Raw genomic sequence first — 21,703 nt, 5'->3', positions numbered from 1 at the left:
CTACGATGCTGCAGGATCTCTTTAAACACTACACCATGGGCAAAAGGCAAGCAGATTAATGAAAAATACAAAAACAACTAGCCGGTTAAAGAAAAATAAACAGTTCATGTTTTAATAAGGCAAACAAAGAGGTTCTCAAGCACCCAGAAAGATTTTGCTCAAAGTAGTGAAATGAGTGGTGGACAAGGCTGAGTTTCCTTTATTGGAACTGAACTCCTTCTAATTTCATTCATCCACACAAACCCTCTGTAAATAAGGGAATGCTCTCCTAGCATGACATTTAAATGTTTTATTATCTCCCTTTTCTTGTCAATGTTCTAATCTCCAGTTATTGGTAACAGCTGCATTAAAACAAGACCCTTATCAAATCTGGTCCTCACCACTATAAGATCCAAAACTGTAATGATTTAGGTACTTAGGCACTAATTATGTCTATCTGTGGGTGAATTAATTCCATCCACATACATCTACATTAAAAAATGTAGAGGACTGGACAAAAAACAGAAAAGGAATTCCTAGTAAAAGCAATGCTTCTCCCACAGCAGAGGTGGATAAAATCCTGGATTTTACAAGGTAACCTATAGCTGGCTTCCTCCTTAATATGGAAGGTGCAACAAAGAGAATTCAAGTACGAACATGCAAAGTTACATTTTTATCTGAATGAATCATCCCTGATTTGGGCAAAGCTGGGAACTCACTATGCAACTTGTAGACTAAGTTAATGAATAGATCTGAGAATTTCCTTTACCTTCTACAGGTTTCAGAGTAACAGCCGTGTTAGTCTGTATTCGCAAAAAGAAAAGGAGTACTTGTGGCACCTTAGAGACTAACCAATTTATTTGAGCATAAGCTTAAGCTTATGCTCAAATAAATTGGTTAGTCTCTAAGGTGCCACAAGTACTCCTTTTCTCTTTACCTTCTAGTTAGAACACAGGTTCTCAACTAGGGAATCCCATTGGGGGGCAGTCCTCAAACAGGTTTCAGGGTGTTGACACCATCTTCCTTTATTTTATGGCTAGTCTGAAGTAGGCCCCAAGACTCTCCTATTGGACCGTGGAGTCACAGTATGAAAAAGGTTGAGAACTAAAGTGATGCTGGTATTCAAAAGTGGACGTGCAACCGCAGGTCTGATTTTCATGAACCATTACTGCACATGTATATTGGTATCAGTGCAATCAGCTAGTTAAAAGTCTAACTGGCCATTTGCATGCACATTTGTAGTAACTATACGTGCAGTTTGCACCGCATGTTTGGAAAACTGGACTCAGTGTTTCCACTGTTGCTTTCTCGGGCAAGCTTTGCTTTAAAGAAGGGAACAAATGCAATCAACTACAGTTACAATGGTATTTAGTTCCAGAACTAAGATGTATCATATAACGCTTCATTAGTATTAGCATTATTAATACCACCTCCACCACACCGCCTAGCAGCCCCAGTCATGAATCAAGACTCCATTGTACTAGGTGCTGTATAAAAACAGAACACAAAGATGGTCCTGCCCCAAGGAGCTTACAAGCGAAGTACAGCACAAGAGGCAGCAGATGGAGGAATACAAGGAAACAATGAGACAAAATACGTGATATGCAGTGGGCACAGCCATACATCTAGATGTTTTTCAGTATGTTAATGAAGGATTAAATAGGAGTAATCAATGGCAAAACCCCACAAACCCGCTAATTTGGCAAATTTGACAGAGGGCAGGAATTTTCCTCAGGTCTCAAAATCTGAGACAAATTTTAGCCTGGAGAGTGTTAGCTATCCCAGGATTAGATAATCTTGAAAATACAGATACAGAATGGGAAGCCCAGTGGCGCTAAAGAGCAATTGATCAACATGGAAAGTTTACCACTGACAAGCAAGACTGTTTCTATACCGTATTTGTATTCCCCCTCCTTTTTTTATTACCAGGGAGATTTGCTTGAAAGTGGGGTCTTGATTTTTAGAAGTTCATCTGTTCCTGTTGCTTAATCCCCACCTGAAAACAACTCCACATGGCAGTGGAATTGTGACATCATAGTTTCCTTGTTGTTGAAATAACCATCGTATTGTACCTTCAGGGTTGGAGTAGGAAGCAGGAAGAGGAAAAGCAGATAAGCTCTTAAACAGAGATCCTATTTCAGACAGATGTCATAACAGTCACGAAATGGATATGGAGAGTAGAGAGAACTACAACAAACGTGGCCTATAAACTGGGTATGTTCCAAATGATGTTTGGATAATGGTTTGCCTTGGAATCAGCCGTCCAATGAGTAACAATATTATACTATATTGCACAACAGATCCACTCCTGATCTTGACGTTTATAGAAGATCTCTCTGCGCATTTTCCTGCCATTTTTCTCAAAAATATCTTATTGTCCCTCACAGGAAGCAACATGGACCAGATTTCTGTTTTGCTGCCTGAAATTTAAATGTTCAACCAAAATCTCACTTTTCCTGCCTGCCTGACAAAAGCAGAGGCCAAATCTTCCAGAGTTCTGTTAATTCCCTTTGGGAAAGGTCGGACACAGTACGGTACAGCCACAGGAGATCAACCAGCATGTGTGTGAACACAGGCTGGCCATGTTCATGGCAAGGCATAAGGACAGGCACTGCCAATAACAGCTGGCGCTGACTTCCCCTGCTATTTTATCTTCTGGACACTATTCACCATTCCTGACCCCTGGAAGGCAGCAGAGTTGGCTGCTGCAGGGTGTTATGGAGTATGCAACTGCGATTCTTGTGACATTTGGTTCTTTTCAACTGGTATATCGTACACTCTAATAATACCTCTCTTAGTACTACTAACATACTGCTTCTGACTGAGGTTTACTGGGTTTTCACACATATATTAAACATATGTTATGGAGACATCGAAATAGATTTTGGATATGTCTTGCCCACATGAATGTACATGGATGCCTGTTGTCGACACTTTCAAACAAATCTAGAGCAGCTGGGAGTGGCTGAAAGCCAGGAAGAAGCACTAATTACATCAGGTGTCTCAGAACACAGCAGTTTACCGTCCCCATTAGCAGTATTGTGTTTCAAGCACCATAGAAAAGGAAACTGGATAGAACCTTACATGCTAGTCTATGTATGCTGCACAGCAGTGGAATTCAGAATGGGGGCTGCATTCTGCCCACACTGACACAGCGCAGCTCAGTTCTTGAAACACATTGCATCAAGGTGACAATAATGGAGCAGTTAATGCACAGATCCTTGAAAAGAAACTTCACAGATGGCACGTCAGAACTTCCTACTGATGTTCACAGGGCTGCACAAGTTGTCGGCCAGACGGCATGGCCTGTTATGCTCGTGTGTAGTACGAAAACAGCTGATTATAATGCAATGAGTGATTTCAAAAGCCCCACAAGATGGCACCCGTCTTCAGAAAGGGTTAAAGGACTGCCATTGTTTTACTTATTAAAAAATCAGTCACTCCCATGTAGGGAATCTGTAGGCATTCTACTGGAGGTTTCTTTGTATTGCAAGGGATTACTGACAAGCCCTTACCCTATAGTGATTCTATCAGGCAGTGCTTTATAAACTCAGCATCAAAATACTGTTTTGTAGACTGTGTAACAAGGTGCTCATAAGGCCCCTGTGTTCCTAGCCGCTCTCCATGTTACATCATCATTCCTTACAGCTCTGCATGCCACTGACAGAGAAATCGAAGTTCAAAGGCCACGTTCAGCGAGCAGAACAGCCTGTTGACAGACTTCACCTCTTACTAACCCTGAAAAGAGAAAATGATCCCATTTCTCCTGCCTACACAAGCACCACAGTGTAGTGGCAAGAGGTGCTTTGCCCTGACTCTCAAGGATAAGCTCTTGGAGAAAAGCCAAGCTGGAAAAAGGGTTGTGGTTGCCGTCTCCTCTTAGAAGGAGTAAGGTTCATTAACTTCCTTCAGTTCCTATTCAAACCCAGTGACCCAAACTTCCATTCAGACTTGAAAGGCTTCCCAGGAGAAATCTGTTTGTTGAGTTGGCTGTAGGCAATCAGCCTTCCAAAGGAAAGTGTAGACTCTGATGTCAGAGACCTTTCCCTGCTGGAATGCAGCCTGACTTCAGATATCAGCATCCCTGAGCAGACATGAGGAAAGACACTGTGACTCCTCCAAAAACTTTCACTGGCTGAAATGTGGTGGATCTAAGTGTTGTTCTAAAACCAAGCATCAATATCTAAGAGGTAAGTGTCAGCAGCTCCTCTTCATTGTTCAAAGAGCACTCGGTGGTAAATAAAAGGCCAAATGAGTACCTGGTATTAGAGGGTGCCTTGAGCAATTAGAATTCAGGATACAGAAAGCTGAAGATTTCCCAAACAACAGTCTAAACCCTTCATAATGCTAGAGATGGGCCAAACGCAGAGCTGCCGCTGAACTTTGCAGTGCAGCCCCATTGCTAACACATACAATGAGATTCTGAGCCCTCTGGAGCAATGTGGACATTTACAATGAAGCCAAACTAATTTTCATCGGAAAGGTCACCTGAGGATCACCCCAAAAAACAGTTACTCCAACAACCTTGGCAAGGACACAATGCATAAAACCTACACACTTATGGGAGAGCAGCAGGCTTGAAATACAAAAGAATCCTTCCTGTTTTCCAAAGCCTTTTAGGGAGGGGACATGCAGTCACCATTCTGAGAGGGCTCTGCCACCATAAAAGCAACCGAGGAGCAGACTGTTATGCAGCCCTGAGGGATGGGAGTTGAACGGAGAGAAAGAAATGAAGACCCACGAAGAGCTGACTGCTCCCCACACCACCTCAGGTCAAACATGAAGACAAGTGGAATATCACTTGATGCCCTCAATGCCAACATGTTGCAACTGCATGCCTGAAATCAGGAGAAATAAAGGTGATGTTCATTTACGCACTGCACGGCCCCAAAGAGTACAACCAGGTCTTTTTAATATATGCCCATTAATATACTTTCTAGTTCTGTAAGCAATAATCCAAACTCATGATTAAGGGCATAAGCTGCCTACCACAGGGGTCAGGAAGGAATATTTTCCTCAGTCACAGCACTGCATAACTGGCTAAATGTCAGGGGGGGCTGAGGCGCCAAATCAGTATCTGGAGCTTCAGAAAAATGTAACTATTTCTGGAGACAAGATCCTAAACAGACAAGTGGCCTACTATGGTGCTGTAGAAATCCTCTGTTCCTAACATTCATTCTCACTCCCAGTCACCATCAATAACATTGTTTCCATCCCTCTTATCACGAGGATGTGCCAGTCATTTGTTCCACAAAATCCTATCCACAGGACACAGTGTTCACAGATTGGGGAGACTCTTGAAGCCTTTATTTTGAGCAGATATGTTACTGGATTACCCATTTTAGTCCCCTAACTATCTGTTTACATCAGTGGGGCCCAGTGCTGATGATGACCTTGCCCAGGAAGAATGAAGGAGACAGGGTTACCTTGCCTTCTGGAGTCATTTTCCACATTACAGAAAACGTCAGTCTGTCTTTCATAGGATTGAGACTGCACAACTCCTCGCAAAGCAGCCTGGGAAGCATAGGGATCACCTGAAAAACAAGACCGCATGGGTGAGGACATTCATTTCTTGTGGTCCTGACTCCCCCGCAAGGCACAGGTCCCCAACAAAAAGCAAGGAAAAGATCTAAACAGAGTCACTTAAATGGAGCATCTCTTCAGCTCTCAAAGTTACAATCTCTATGCCTTCTGTAGCCTTTTTTGTTGCCACTTTAACATTGGGCGGGATGGGGGAAAGCAAAAGCATAGCATAACTGGGAAAGTCAGGAGTTTTCCAGTGGTCAGAGGCATAGGAGTCTTGATTCTGTTCCCTGCTCTGTCACATGCAGACGGACATTAGGTAACTAATTTAACTCGCCCTAATTTACCCTCTGCAAAATAGGTATAATACTTCCCTATGTCACAGAGATGACACAAGGCTTTACTGAAGTTTGTACAGCACTTCGGTAGCCTGGGTCAAAAGGTAGTGGAGATATTGGCTAGATAACCAAACAAAAGCACTTGTTTTATGACTAGCCTACATGTACTAAGGGGATTGAGAAGCCAAGACAGGGAACAATGATTATTTTTATTGTACTCACTTCCAGTTCAACACAATACCAGTGTGTATCAGAACCAGACAGAAGTCATTAGTTGGGATTTCATCTGTGAAACAGTAGCCCATGTCCAATCAATATTTGTGAAGCTGATCCCTGCAGCCTATCAAATAAATTATTCCTAAACGGACTATAGCCGAGAATAAAGGTTTGGGGCCCACCCAGTTCTCCTGCTGGGGTAAATCAACATAACTCCAGCGATTTCAGTGGTGTTACGCTGATTTACGCCAGTGAGGAGTTGTCTCTCTGGTTATTTTCTGGGTGACACCTGTGGAAAAGATCATATTTAGCAGCCATTTAGTGAGTCAAACCTTATGATTTGAAGTTTCATTTTCGTATTTCCTCTCTCATTATTGACCCTTTGGAAAACAGTAAATACACTTGTCATAAATATAAAGGGAAGGGTAACTACCTCACTGTATACAGGGCTATAAAACCCCTCCTGGCCAGAAGCAACATCCTGTTACCTGTAAAGGGTTAAGAAACTCAGCCAACCAGGCTGGCACCTGACCCAAAGGACCAATAAGGGGACAAGATACTTTCAAATCGGGGGGGGGGGGGGGGGACAGGGGAGGGCGGTGGTTGTTTTGTTTTGTTTTGTTTGTGCTCTTTGTTTACGGGGTTGTTCTCTCTTGGGACTGAGAGAGGCCAGACAGAAATCCATCTTCTCCAACCCATCCTAATCCAAGTCTCCAATATTGCAACCAGCATAGGTAAGCCAGGCAAGGCGGATTAGTTTATTTTTTGCTTTATATGAATTTTTCCTGTGTTAAGAGGGAGGTTTATTCCCGTTTTCTGTAACTTTAAGGTTTTGCCCAGAAGGGGATCCTCTGCATTTTGAATCTGAATACCCTGTAAAGTATTTTCCATCCTGATTTTACAGAGATGATTTTTACCTTTCTTTTTTTTTTTTTTTTAAAATAAAATCCTTCTTTTAAGAACCTGACTGATTTTTCGTTTGTTCCAAGATCCAGGGGTTTGGGTCTTTGATGATTTTGTAACCAATTGGTTAGGATGTTATTCTGAAGCCTCCCCAGAAAAAGGGGTGTGTAGGGCTTGGGGGGATATTTTGGGGAAAGATGTCTCCAAGTGGGCTCTTTCCCTGTTCTTTGTTTAAAACGCTTGGTGGTGGCAGCATACTGTTCAAGGACAAGGCAAAGTTTGTACCTTGGGGAAGTTTTTAACCTAAGCTGGTAAGAATAAGCTTAGGGGGTCTTTCATGCAGGTCCCCACATCTGTACCCTAGAGTTCAGAGTGGGGAAGGAACCCTGACATGGTGGCAGAGCGGTGGGATCATTTTGAACCAAAAGCACAGACCTGAAGAGCATTTTTTTTAAAGCTGAGAGATGTGAGAGGGTTTTCTGTCTATTTGCCTGGAGAGAAAGGTGTTAGTTTTTTTACAAAGGGATTTTTCTTTTTTGAGCTGGAGTTTTCTCTACCTAAAGGCAGGGCAGATAACCTCCTGCAGGGAAATTCACAAGTGCCCCCCACCCCTACATACTCTTGGGTACAGCTAGAGTTAAGCACAAGAAAGCAGGCAAATGACTACCAGTGAAGCAGCTAATAAACTAGAGCTGGCCAGATTCGAAGCTGAAGAGAAACAAAAAGAGCATGATAGACAGATGGCCTTAAGGCGTTTGGAGATGGAGGCAGAAAAAGCCAGGGAGGAGGCAGAGGAAGCTGCCCACAAGAGAGCTATGGAGAAGAAAGAAAAAGAGAGGAAGCATGCACTGGAGATGGAGAAGGCAAGGGCTCAGCAGAATATACCAACCAACCCTAGCAATCCTTCTCCAGGTACCGCTTCCCAACCCAGAAAGATCCCCACCTACAAGGCAGGCGATGATACCAAGGCCTTCTTAGAAAACTTCGAAAGGGCCTGCCTTGGGTACAGCATCTCTACAAACCAGTACATGGTAAGCTGAGGCCGCAGCTCAGTGGACCCTTAGCAGAGGTGGTGGCTGTAATGCCTAAGGAACACATGAACAGTTATGAACTTTTTAAAACCCAGGCAAGAGAGTCAGAATGGGGCTAACACCCAAGCATTCCCGTCGGCCCTAAGGTGGAAACCAGATGTGTCATTTACCCGACACGCCTACCACATTGTGAAACATTGGGATGCCTGGATATCGGGAGCAAATGTTAAATCTCCAGAAGAGTTGCCCTTCCTAATGCAAATGGGGAAGTTCTTAGAGGGTGTTCCTGAGGAAATAGAAAGGTACATCCTAGATGGGAAGCCCAAAACTGTAATCACGGTGGGGGAGACTGGAGCCAAACGGATGGAGGTGGCAGAAAGAAAAAAACTAGTAGCACTTGGGGCGAATATCAGAAGGGGCAATCCGAAATAAAACCCTATCACCGGGGGCAACCCAAGGCCCCACCTACATCCCAAGGAAAACCCCAGGCACCTTATCGCCCCACCACACCATTCTCCAGCAACCCACCTCGCCCCAGTGACCAGTCAACTGGGCGATGTTTTAAATGTAATGAGCTGGGGCATGTGGAGGCCAACTGCCCCAAGAACCCCAACAGATTACCGTTCATTGCACCGGGGTCACACCAAAGGTCCTCGGGCCCAGATGCCTCCCAGATACCCTTAGGACGAAGGGAAACTGTGAGTGTGAGCGGGAAGAAGGTTACAGCATGGAGGGACACTGGAGCGCAGGTGTCAGCCATCCATCAATCCTTAGTGGACCCCAACTTAATCAACCCAGAGGCCCAAGTGACAATTCAACCCTTCAAGTCCAACTCTTTCCATTTGCCTACAGCCAAGTTGCCTGTCCAGTACAAGGGCTGGTCAGGAATGTGGACTTTTGCAGTCTAGGATGATTATCCCATTCCCATGCTGCTGGGGGAAGACTTGGCCAACCAGGTAAAGCTGGCCAAGACGGTGGGAACAGTCATCCACAGCCAGACTAAGCAAGCTTCCACACCTATCCCTGTTCTTGAGCCTTCCACCAGAGCCCAGTCTGTGTTACCAGAGACCCAGATGGAGGTGGTGGCACCGGATCCCCCACCAATGACTACAACGGCCGTAGTGGATCCAGTCCCAGAGACCCAGCCAAAGCCAGTACCCGAACTGAAACTGGCGAAGCAACCAGCACCAGAACCATTGCCAGCACTGAGTCCAGTGCTTGCAACTCCGTCTACAGCTCCAACACCAGAGGGCACCACTGAGCCTGCACTGGCAGCAGCAGCAGATGACCCTACACAAGAGGTTCAGCCAGAGCCTGAAAAACCTGGTGGCTGAACTTTGTGACTTTATCCTGACCCATAACTATTTTACATTTGGGGACAATGTATACCTTCAAATCAGCGGCACTGCTATGGATACCCGCATGGCCCCACAGTATGCCAACATTTTTATGGCTGACTTAGAACAACGCTTCCTCAGCTCTCGTCCCCTAACGCCCCTACTCTACTTGTGCTACACTGATGACATCTTCATCATCTGGACCCATGGAAAAGAAGCCCTTGAGGAATTCCACCATGATTTCAACAATTTCCATCGCACCATCAACCTCAGCCTGGACCAGTCCACACAAGAGATCCACTTCCTGGACATTACGGTGCTAATAAGCAATGGTCACATAAACACCACCCTATATTGGAAACCTACGGACCGCTATGCCTACCTACATGCCTCCAGCTTTCATCCAGACCACACCACACGATCCATTGTCTACAGCCAGCTCTACGATACAACCGCATTTGCTCCAACCCCTCAGACAGAGACAAACACCTACAAGATATCTATCAAGCATTCTTACAACTAAAATACCCACCTGCTGAAGTGAAGAAACAAATTGACAGAGCCAGAAGAGTTCCCAGAAGTCACCTACTACAGGACAGGCCCAACAAAGATAATAACAGAACGCCACTAGCCGTCACCTTCAGCCCCCAACTAAAACCTCTCCAACGCATCATCAAGGATCTACAACCTATCCTGAAGGACGACCCATCACGCTCACAGATCTTGGGAGACAGGCCAGTCCTTGCTTACAGACATCCCCACAACCTGAAGCAAATACTCTCCAGCAACCACACACCACAACCACTAACCCAGGAACCTATCCTTGCAACAAAGCCCGTTGCCAACTGTGTCCACATATCTATTCAGGGGACACCATCATAGGGCCTAATCATATCAGCCACACTATCAGAGGCTCGTTCACCTGCACATCTACCAATGTGATATATGCCATCATGTGCCAGCAATACCCCTCTGCCATGTACATTGGTCAGACTGGACAGTCTCTACGTAAAAGAATAAATGGACACAAATCAGACGTCAAGAATTATAAAATTCAAAAACCAGTCGGAGAACACTTCAATCTCTCTGGTCACTTGATTACAGACCTAAAAGTTGCAATTCTTCAACAAAAAAATTTAAAAAACTGACTCCAACGAGAAACTGCTGAATTGGAATTAATTTGCAAACTGGATACAATTAACTTAGGCTTGAATAAAGACTGGGAGTGGATGGGTCATTACACAAAGTAAAACTATTTCCCCATGTTTATTCCCCACCCCCCACTGTTCCTCAGATGTTCTTGTCAACTGCTGGAAATGGCCCACCTTGATTATCACTACAAAAGGGTCCCTCCCCCCCACTTTCCTGTTGGTAATAGCTCACCTTAAGTGATCACTCTCGTTACAGTGTGTATGGTAACATCCATTGTTTCATGTTCTCTGGTGTATATAAATCTCCCCACTGTATTTTCCACTGAATGCATCCGATGAAGTGAGCTGTATCTCACGAAAGCTTATGCTCAAATAAATTTGTTATTCTCTAATGTGCCACAAGTCCTCCTCTTCTTTTTGCAAATACCCCATAGTGCACCAGCGGAGAGCGGTTCTCCATCAACGGAAACAGCCCCATCACCTGCATCGCTTCCAGAGAGATTAAGCCCAGCTTCACAATCCAGTGAGGAACTGATGTCTCCAGCATCAAGGGAACAGTTCCAGGCCGAACAGGAAGCAGATGAAAGCCTCCAGAGAGCCTGTACAGAGGCACGCACCAACCCACCACCTCTCAACTCTTCTAATCGATCCTGGTTTGTTGTAGAAAGAGGACTTTTATATAAGGAAACTCTTTCTGGTGGGCACCAGGAAAACTGGCATCCTCAGAGACAGTTGGTAGTTCCAACTAAGTACCGGGAAAAGCTCTTGAGCTTAGCCCATGATCATCCTAGTGGCCGTGCTGGGGTGAACAGGACCAAAGACTGTTTGGGGAAGTCATTCCACTGGAAGGGAATGGGCAAGGATGTTTCTGCCTATGTCCGATCTTGTGAGGCATGCCAAACAGTGATAAAACCCCAAGACCAGGTCAAAGCCCCTTTCCAGCCACTCCCCAACATTGAGGTTCTATTTCAACAAGTAGCTGTGGATATTCTTGGTCCTTTTCCAAAAAAGACACCAGAGGAAAGCAGTACAAACTGACTTTCATGGATTTTGCCACCCAACGGCCGGAGGCAGTAGCTCTAAGCAACACCAGGGCTAAAAGTGTGTGCCAGGCACTAACAGACATTTTTGCCAGGGTAGGTTGGCCCTCCGACATCCTCACAGATGCAGGAACTAATTTCCTGGCAGGACCTACGGAAAGCCTTTGGGAAGCTCATGGGGTAAATCATGGTTGGTTGCCACCCCTTACCACCATCAAACCAATGGCATGGTGGAGAAGTTTAATGGAACTTTGGGGGCCATGATACGTAAATTTGTAAATGAGCACTCCAATGATTGGGACCTAGTGTTGCAGCAGTTGCTCTTTGCCTATAGAGCTGTACCATGTCCCAATTTAGGTTTTTCACCATTTTAACTTGTATATGGCCGCAAAGTTAAGGGGTTTTACAGTTGGTGAAGCAGCAATGGGAGGGGTTTACACCTTCTCCAGGAACTAACATTCTGGACTTTGTAACCAACTTACAAAACACCCTACGAACCTCTTTAGCCCTTGCTAAAGAAAACCTAAAAGATGCTCAAAAAGAGCAAAAAGCCTGGTATGATAAACATGCCAGAGAGCGGGCCTTCAAAGTAGGGGACCAGGTCATGGTCTTAAAGGTGCTCCAGGCCCATAAAATGGAAGTGTCATGGGAAGGGCCATTCACGGTCCAAGAGCACCTGGGAGTTGTTAATTATCTCATAGCATTCCCTACCTCAGACCGAAAGCCTAAGGCCTGGGCTACACTAGGGGAGGGTTCGAACTAAGATATGCAACTTCAACTACGCTATTCGCGTAGCTGAAGTCCAAGTATCTTAGTTCGAGTTACCTGGCCATCCTCATAGCAGCGAGTCAACTGCGGCAGCTCCCCTTGTCGACTCCGCTCACTCTTCCTGCCGAGGTGGAGTACAGGCGTCGATTCAGGGATCGATTTATCGCGTCTAGACGAGATGCGATAAATCAATCCCCATTAGATCAATCACTACCTGCTGAGCCGGTGGGAAGTGATGACATACCCTGAGGTGTACCTTATTAATTCTCTAAAGCCCTTTTATTGCAGAGAATTAAAGGTTTGTCAGTTTACAGCCCAGGCAGGAGATAACGCTGAGTGGCCTGAAGGTGTCTACTACAAAGGGAAAAGTGATGGTGGCATGGAAGAGGTGAACCTCTCCATGACGCTTGGGCGTAATGCAATGACAGCAGATCAAGGAGCTGTGCACTAGCTATGTGCTGACATTCTCAGACACTCCAGGACTGACTGAACGGGCATACCACTCCATTGACACAGGTAATGTTCACCCAATTAGACCCCAACCTTACCGGGTGTCTCCTCAAGTGAAAACTGCTATAGAACAGGAGATCCAGGATATGCTAAGATGGGTGTAATCCGCCCCTCCCACAGTGCCTGGCCATCTCCAGTGGTTCTAGTTCCCAAACCAGATGGGGAGATACGTTTTTGCGTGGACTACCGTAAGTTAAATGCTGTAACTCGCCCAGACAACTATCCAATGCCACACATAGATGAACTATTGGAGAAACTGGGAAGGGCCCAGTTTATCTCTACCTTGGACTTAACAAAAGGGTACTGGCAGGTACCGCTAGATGAATCCGCCAAGGAAAGGTCAGCCTTCACCACACATGTCGGGCTGTATGAATTTAATGTGCTCCCTTTTGGGCTGTGGAATGTACCCGCCACATTCCAAAAACTTGTAGATGGTCTCCTAGAGGGATTGGGAGAATATGCAGTCGCCTACCTTGACGATGCGGCCATATTTTCGGATTCCTGGGCAGAACACCTGGAACATCTACAAAAAGTCTTTGAGTGCATAAGGGAGGCAGGACTAACTGTTAAGGCTAAGAAGTGTCAAATAGGCCTAAACAGAGTGACTTACCTTGGACACCAGGTGGGTCAAGGAACTATTAACCCCCTGTGACGTTACTGACATAAGCTGGGACCGTATAGATCATTGTTGCAACCAAAGTCCTGTAGTGGCATCAAATCTTGTATAAAGGGGGTCAAATGAGGTGTCTAAGACAAGGTTATGGCTTGCTGGTTATGATTATACTGTCTATATGTGTATCATTTTTATAGTTAAAATTATGAATATTGGCTCTATACTGTCTGTATTTCAAACCTGTGCTATCTTTCTGGGGAACACTCCAGTCAAGTTGGTGTCAGCTCTGCCTAGCTGGCTTGATGGCCCATTAAGGACCATCAGCTATATAACTGACCCATTGAGAGAAGGTAGACTCGCCTTACGACTCAGCAAGGTGTGCAGGGACCTGCCTATGGACAGAACTCTGAGGTTTTTCCAGGCCATGTGCTGGATAGCTTGTCTTTGGGACAAAGAAAGAAAGACCACATGGCAAGAGACTATAAAAAGCTGCTGCAGCTCCTCCATCTTGTCTTCAATCCTGCTTCATACCTCTGAAGGGACTCTGCTACACACTGAAGCTTTGAAGGAAGGACTGAATGATCCATCCCAGCTGTGGATGTTCTCCAGAGACTTGATTGAATCTGCAGTTTATTCTATCACTGCTGCAAGCCTGAACCAAGAACTTGGCCATCACTGTATGTCATTGATTCCATTTAACCAATTCTAGCTCTCATCTATATTTCTTTCCTTTTATGAATAAACCTTTAGATTTTAGATTCTAAAGGATTGGCAACAGCGTGATTTGTGGTAAGATCTGATTTGTATATTGACCTGGGTCTGGGGCTTGATCCTTTGGGATCGAGAGAACCTTTTTTCTTTTACTGGGGTATTGGTTTTCATAATCATTTGTCCCCATAATGAGTGGCACTGGTGGAGATACTGGGAAACTGGAGTGTCTAAGGGAATTGCTTGTGTGACTTGTGGTTAGCCAGCAGGGTGAGACCAAAGTCTGCTTTGTTTGGCTGGTTTGGTGTGCCTTAGAGGTGGAAAAACCCCAGACTTGGGCTGTAACTGCCCTGCCCTAAGCAATGTGTCCTGAATTGGCACTCTCCGTTGGGTCCCCGCCAGAATCAGCATCGTTACACCCCCTACAGGCCAAAGTGGAAGCTATCCAAAAGTAGCCTGTCCCAAAGTCAAAGAAACAGGTCCAATCCTTCTTAGGCTTGGCCGGATATTACAGGCAATTTGTACCTCAATACAGCCAAATTGCCGCCCCACTGACAGACCTAATCAAAAAGAAACAGCCAAGTGCCGTTCAGTGGACTGAAGAGTGTCATAGAATCATAGAATCATAGAATATCAGGGTTGGAAGGGACCCCAGAAGGTCATCTAGTCCAACCCCCTGCTCAAAGCAGGACCAATTCCCAGTTAAATCATCCCAGCCAGGGCTTTGTCAAGCCTGACCTTAAAAACCTCTAAGGAAGGAGATTCTACCACCTCCCTAGGTAACGCATTCCAGTGTTTCACCACCCTCTTAGTGAAAAAGTTTTTCCTAATATCCAATCTAAACCTCCCCCACTGCAACTTGAGACCATTACTCCTCGTTCTGTCATCTGCTACCATTGAGAACAGTCTAGAGCCATCCTCTTTGGAACCCCCTTTCAGGTAGTTGAAAGCAGCTATCAAATCCCCCCTCATTCTTCTCTTCTGCAGGCTAAACAATCCCAGCTCCCTCAGCCTCTCCTCATAACTCATGTGTTCCAGTCCCCTAATCATTTTTGTTGCCCTTCGCTGGACTCTCTCCAATTTATCCACATCCTTCTTGAAGTGTGGGGCCCAAAACTGCACACAGTACTCCAGATGAGGCCTCACCAATGTCGAATAGAGGGGAACGATCACGTCCCTCGATCTGCTCGCTATGCCCCTACTTATACATCCCAAAATGCCATTGGCCTTCTTGGCAACAAGGGCACACTGCTGACTCATATCCAGCTTCTCGTCCACTGTCACCCCTAGGTCCTTTTCTGCAGAACTGCTGCCTAGCCATTCGGTCCCTAGTCTGTAGCTGTGCATTGGGTTCTTCCGTCCTAAAGGCCTTTAACTAGCTTAAAGCGACACTCATGTCTGACCCTGTGCTAAGGGCCCCAGACTTTGACAAACCGTTCCTAGTAACCACAGATGCGTCTGAGTGTGGTGTGGGAGGAGTCTTAATGCAGGAAGGACCGGATCAAGAGTTCCATCCCATCGTGTTTCTCAGCAAGAAGCTCTTTGAGAGGGAATGCCACTGGTTAATCAGTGAAAAGGAATGTTATGCCATTGTCTACGCTCTGGAAAAGCTATGCCCATACATTTGGAGACACCTGCAAACCGACATGCTACGCTACAGTGGCTTCATACCGCCAAGGGAAATAACAAAAATCTTATTTGGTGGAGTTTAGCTCTCCAAGATTTTGATTTCGACATACAACACATCTCAGGAGCTTCTAACAAAGTGGCTGATGCACTCTCCCATGAAAGTTTCCCTGAATCAACTGGTCCAAATCGTTCTTAAGATGTGGGAAATATTGTTAGTCTTTATACAGTTAGTAGTACATTTAGAGATGCATGTGTCTTATTAACTGTTTTCTCCTAGAGGTCCAGGAAGAAATCACAGCCAGTGTTTCACCCTATCTGTGATTTGGGGGGCGTGTCAAATATAAAGGGAAGGGTAACCACCTTTCTGTATACAGTGCTATAAAATCCCTCCTGGCCAGGGGCACCATCCTGTTACCTGTAAAGGGTTAAGAAGCTCAGCTAACCTGGCTGGCACCTGACCCAAAGGACCAATAAGGGGACAAGATACTTTCAAATTGGGGGGGGGGAGGGTGGGGGGTGTTGTTTGTGCTCTTTGTTTACATGGTTGTTCTCTCTTGGGACTGAGAGAGGCCAGACAGAAATCCATCTTCTCCAACCCATCCTAATCCAAGTCTCCAATATTGCAACCAGTATAGGTAAGCCAGGCAAGGCGGATTAGTTTATCTTTTGTTTTATGTGAATTTTCCCTGTGTTAAGAGGGAGGTTTATTCCTGTTTTCTGAAACTAAGGTTTTGCCCAGAGGGGGATCCTCTGTATTTTGAATCTGAATACCCTGTATTTTCCATCCTGATTTTACAGAGATGATTTCTTTCTTTCTTTCTTTTTTAAATATAAAATCCTTCTTTTAAGAACCTGACTGATTTTTCCATTGTTCCAAGATCCAGGGGTTTGGGTCTTTGATGATTTTGTAACCAATTGGTTAGGATATTATTCTCATGCCTCCCCAGGAAAGGGGGTGTGTAGAGCTTGGGGGGATATTTTGGGGAAAGACGTCTCCAAGTGGGCTCTTTCCCTGTTTTTTGTTTAAAACGCTTGGTGGTGGCAGCTTACTGTTCAAGGACAAGGCAAAGTTTGTACCTTGGGGAAGTTTTTAACCTAAGCTGGTAAGAATAAGCTTAGGGGGTCTTTCATATGGGTCCCCACATCTGTACCCTAGAATTCAGAGTGGGGAAGGAACCCTGACAACACTAATCAAAATGTGCATCTTCTTATTGTTTATGTAGGGTCGGTAATGAGCCTGGTACTTTACAGAGAAGGAGGAACACAAATTTCCTGCTCAGAATTGTTCACAATATAAATATTTTAGATATTGAGTTTAAGTTTTATTTCTACTGTTAAATCCCACCACCATGGTAAACATAGAAATAGCACTATCTAAGTCACATTAAAACGCCCTGTTCCAAATCCTGACACCCATATGTTTTAGAGATAGTTCTGCTGTATCTGGAAGTCTGATGAATAACTAGGCTCCCAAAAGGCAGACGAAATAAAAATTGGGGTCTCTCTTTTTTTTTCCAAAGTACATACATTTCATATTTACCTTTAGCTTTCAAAGAAAGTTCTTAGAATATTTAATCACATTTGTAGTTTGGCACTAGACCACTGCTCATAAACCCACCCTAATTGCACTGTGTATTAATGCCAAAAGACTAACTGTATGGTCTCTTGACAATTCAGGAGCCACTTTCAACATGAATCAGCAGTGTTCAACTGGAAGGTCAGAAGGGCATAGATTATGATAAGCTGTTTCCCGCAACACAAAGGCTGTCAACTGTGTTATTCCAGTTGTGAAAAGCATGTTAACAATACTAGTAAGTTCATAATTTACAGATATACTACGTGAGGTCTGCCATGCTGCCTGGAAAGGCCAACAACACAAGGTTATAAATTTAGAATGAGTTCTGTCAACACACAGCAGAAAAGAGAACATAGGCATTATGTAGAGAAAGGTTATGGGATGTTGGAAATTCCCACTTTACTAAAATCTCATGTGATTGTTTTGAGTAAAATCCTTACCGACATGTACAGATCACACAAAACAAGTGGTAGCAGGTTCAGTAAAATTCCTAAATGCATAACCCAGAATAAAGAACACAGTTGCAAGTGCCTCTTCTCTGGAAAACTGTCATCTTGTGATAACTGAGACTACGGAGATCACATCCAAAATCCATAAGGATCCACACTCTGATAGCAATGATACTTGATTTGCATACTTTTGTGTACGACAGCTTTCCCCTTCCCTGATCTCTTACTGAAGCAACAATATTCTGATAGAGAAATACAGGATCCAGTATGCTTTGCATGAAACCTCTGGTTACCCTAGGCATAAAATATAGCTCATATGACATGAGGGGGTGCTCTTGTTTTAAAATGTTCTCTTAAGTGCAGTTGAGCATGATTCATAACTGACTCAAGAGGCTATAGGCTTCTAATGGCATAGAAGGGGTTCTGATGATGTAAAACATAAAGCTTTAACTCAGATTATAATTATAGTACTAAACACTCATCTTCAAGCAATCAATTGTTACAAACCTACTATATCGAGTAGAGAAGTATTACTCCCATTTCACAGACAGGGAAAAGGAGTTAGAGGCAAACTGATTTGAATGAAGCCAGAGAAATCATCGTGCAAGGGTTGTTCCAATTCACAGTCCTGTTTTAGGCACTTAAGTTAGTAGTTCCACTGAAGTCAGTGGGACTTTTCATGGTTTGCACTCTTTTCATGTGCTTAGTTACACACATGCTTAAGTGCTCTGCTGAATTAAGTCCTTAGTTCTGTGTTCAGGTCACACCTCCATAGTCCTGGTCAGTTGTCTGCATCTGTTTAATATCTGGATTCGCCGATATTTTTTACATAGAGAATAAATTCACAGCTGTGAAATACAAAGTTTGGGTCATGCTTGCACATTTCATCTCATGGCCTGACCACTAACACGATACAGTCAAATACTGTATGACAAACTAAGCATCTGATTTCTTAAGACATGCGAGTGCAGTATTTATACATAAAGCAGTAACAGTTCCGTCAGGTTTTGAGAAGAAAGGAGTGATTAGGGGTTGTCCCGTGGCTCCTTCTTTCACCAGAAAAGGCTTTTGCAACAGGACTTGGGGTAGGAGGAGCACTCTGCTTTTCAGAGGTACATATTTAAAGATCTGTGAAAGATTTGCAAAGTATCAGTGATGCATAGCCGTGTCTCAAATAATCAACGGAGGCCTCATCTCCTCAAATGCCTTACCCTTAGAACGTGCAAGGTGACCATCTGCCAAGAGATAGCAATGTATGCCAGCCAGTACATGGATTACTATGGAATGTAGACATTCAGCTGGTTGAAATGTAGGGAAAGCATTCTACCATAAATGTGAGCCAGTTTCCTAGGCAAATTACCTACGGGCTGGCTACAATGGGGCCCACCTCCTCAGGCTCTGTTTTTACTGTAACTGGAGTGTGGCACATCACTGAAATAAAGTGACCACCACCTTCACAGCTACAGGGATTGACGGGTTCTCACGTTCGATTACTCTGAGAAATACAGTTGCAGAGATCTAGTGGTAAAACTAGAAAAAACAGTCTTCCAAATGAGGAGTGGGGAGGGAGTTAACAACCCCCAGGAAAGTCTTTCTAATGTGTAGTAGAACGCAACTGTGTAAAACAATGAAAAGCGCATTTACTTCAGTCAGAATTAGAGGTTGATGAATACAATACTCTCTACTGTGGGTTTGCATTTTAAATCAAATTATAGGCAGAGGGAAAGGAGTACTTGTGGCACCTTAGAGACTAACCAATTTATTAGAGCATAAGCTTTCGTGAGCTACAGCTCACTTCCTCAGATGCATCTGAGGAAGTGAGCTGTAGCTCACGAAAGCTTACGCTCTAATAAATTGGTTAGTCTCTAAGGTGCCACAAGTACTCCCTTTCTTTTTGCGAATACAGACTAACACGGCTGTTACTCTGAAACCTGTCTATAGGCAGAGGGTTTACCTTTCCCCTCAGATAAATCTTCTTCCTGCCCATCTCCAAAGTACGGAGCTGAATTAGTGAGGGCCCAGCAAGCAAGCATCTTGAGGGAAAGTTGTTTCCTCTTGCCATGTTTTATCTGCTCCCCATGGTGCTTTCTGAGTCAGTTTCTGCATCCGATGAAGTGAGCTGTAGCTCACGAAAGCTTATGCTCAAATAAATTGGTTAGTCTCTAAGGTGCCACAAGTACTCCTTTCCTTTTTGCAAATACAGACTAACACGGCTGTTACTCTGAAACCAGTTACAAATCTGTATGACAAGCGTTGTGTGCCCTACTGACACCACAGGGGATGGGGAGGAGAGCTGAGAGAGACCAGATGTGAGGAACTGGGAAGGGGTGGGGGGGTCATCTGTCTGATCAACTTATGAATTCTGGTTGTTAATGTGAAGTTTATTCTGAAAAACTGCTGTATCATGAGTATGTGTGCAGATCCACTATTGCTGAAATGTCCCGTAGCAGGTACACACCAGACAGATACAAAGGTAAATATTTAAGATGAATAACAATACTGTAATCACCCAAAGGTTCTGCTAAAACAGCAGCTCAAACCTTAGAAATCCAGTCTAGCTGACCCCTCTGAAGGGCGGGGGAAGGTGAGAGCAGTGGAAACTTACTCAAAAGGTAGAACAAAGGTGGCCAGGAAGAGTTTAAATAGCAAGCCACAAAGCAAGAGAGGACAGGAAGATGAAGCGTGAGATGGGAGTGAGCAAGGTCAATGAAGCTCTGGGGAAGGGGCTTCATGAGGGAGAGACCACCCAGTATGTAACAGCATGTGTGAGGCAGGGGGACACTGCCTGTCTGCCTTCCTGGATAGCAATGATCCCTAAGTATGAGATAGAAAAAGACCGGTGTGTGACTGTGTGTTAACTGCTTCACAACTGCTGCACACCCTTGAGAGAGTTAAACTGCAATCAGGAGCATCACACCTATGGGGTGGAGTTCTGGGAGAGGAACCGTTTAAATAACTGGGCAATCTGGGAGGGCCATAGCTGCTCCTGGGGGCTATTGGCAGGGGGGCTCAGGCATTCCATTTCTGAGGAGGGGGAGTTGACAGAGTCAGGGCCTAGGAAACATGCCGGAGAACCCAAGGGAGGAACCAGATCTGTGGTCTGCTGAGGCTCCAGAAGCTTGAAACACGCAGAGATCCAGAGCACAGAGATATGGATTCCCTTCACTGCAGTCCTAGCAGGTGGCTGGCAGAGAGCATTCACAAGGACCTATCCCTGTGACACCAGACTAAGAGAAACGGGCACTGAAGATGGAAGTTTTCCTATATAGTGTCTTTCTGTGGCTATAAAACTTAACATGTCCTGACACACTGTTCAAGAGCTGGTCCCTCTGGCTGGCAGGTTCACATAGTACCATGTGACTCTTCACCCCTGCTTCTGAGAACATTGGGCTTTTTGGGTTTTGCCTCTTGGGTTAACAAACTGCCTCCAGAATCCAACGACTCATTTTCAGACCTAGTACTGATTCCTGAAGAGCTGGGGTAGCTAGAAGGGGCACACACACTGCACTGGAAAACTCCCCTTTGGCTGTAAAAGGCAGAAACATCTGCTGGAGCTGTAACTGGCTCACTAGCCAAGTTCAGGAGCAGGTGAGCCAGGGCAGCTCTATAATCAATGGGAATTGCCATAGAGGTTTTTCAGGGATCAGCGGGGGGCGGGGGGGATCAATCAACAAGATAAAGAGCAAAAAGAACAAACACAGTTTAAGAATAACCCTCTGGGATTTTCACAAAGTCACATGGACAATTTTATTCCCCTCAAACAATCTAATTCCTCTGTTGCCCTCCTTTGGCTGACTGCTCTCAATTGGTTCAGGCTGATTATGATCAGTCTGCTGACTTCCATGAGTGACCCCTTCATCCTTGGTCTATCTGCTGAGGTGGTATTACATTACCAGTCTGAGCTTCCATCGGCTGCTCTTGAACACAGATTT

The 21,703-nt window shown here is 44.7% G+C and overlaps 1 protein-coding gene across 8 annotated transcripts in view; it reads right to left on the bottom strand.

Annotated features, from left to right (window-relative positions):
• The window catches only part of DIS3L2 (DIS3 like 3'-5' exoribonuclease 2), a 286,215-nt gene that overhangs the window by 98,853 nt on the left and 165,659 nt on the right, over positions 1–21,703 (bottom strand). For all 8 annotated transcript variants that reach the window (XM_073359152.2, XM_073359149.2, XM_073359151.2 and 5 more), the window contains one exon: positions 5,406–5,513. In XM_073359152.2, coding sequence (XP_073215253.1) covers positions 5,406–5,513 — 108 coding nt within the window. The remainder of the gene's footprint in view (positions 1–5,405; positions 5,514–21,703) is intronic.

Source organism: Lepidochelys kempii, chromosome 9 (assembly GCF_965140285.1).
Source record: "Lepidochelys kempii isolate rLepKem1 chromosome 9, rLepKem1.hap1, whole genome shotgun sequence".
Classification (NCBI taxonomy): domain Eukaryota; kingdom Metazoa; phylum Chordata; order Testudines; family Cheloniidae; genus Lepidochelys; species Lepidochelys kempii.
Note: the sequence above shows the minus strand (reverse complement) of the source record. Positions and strands in the feature narration are given on the sequence as shown.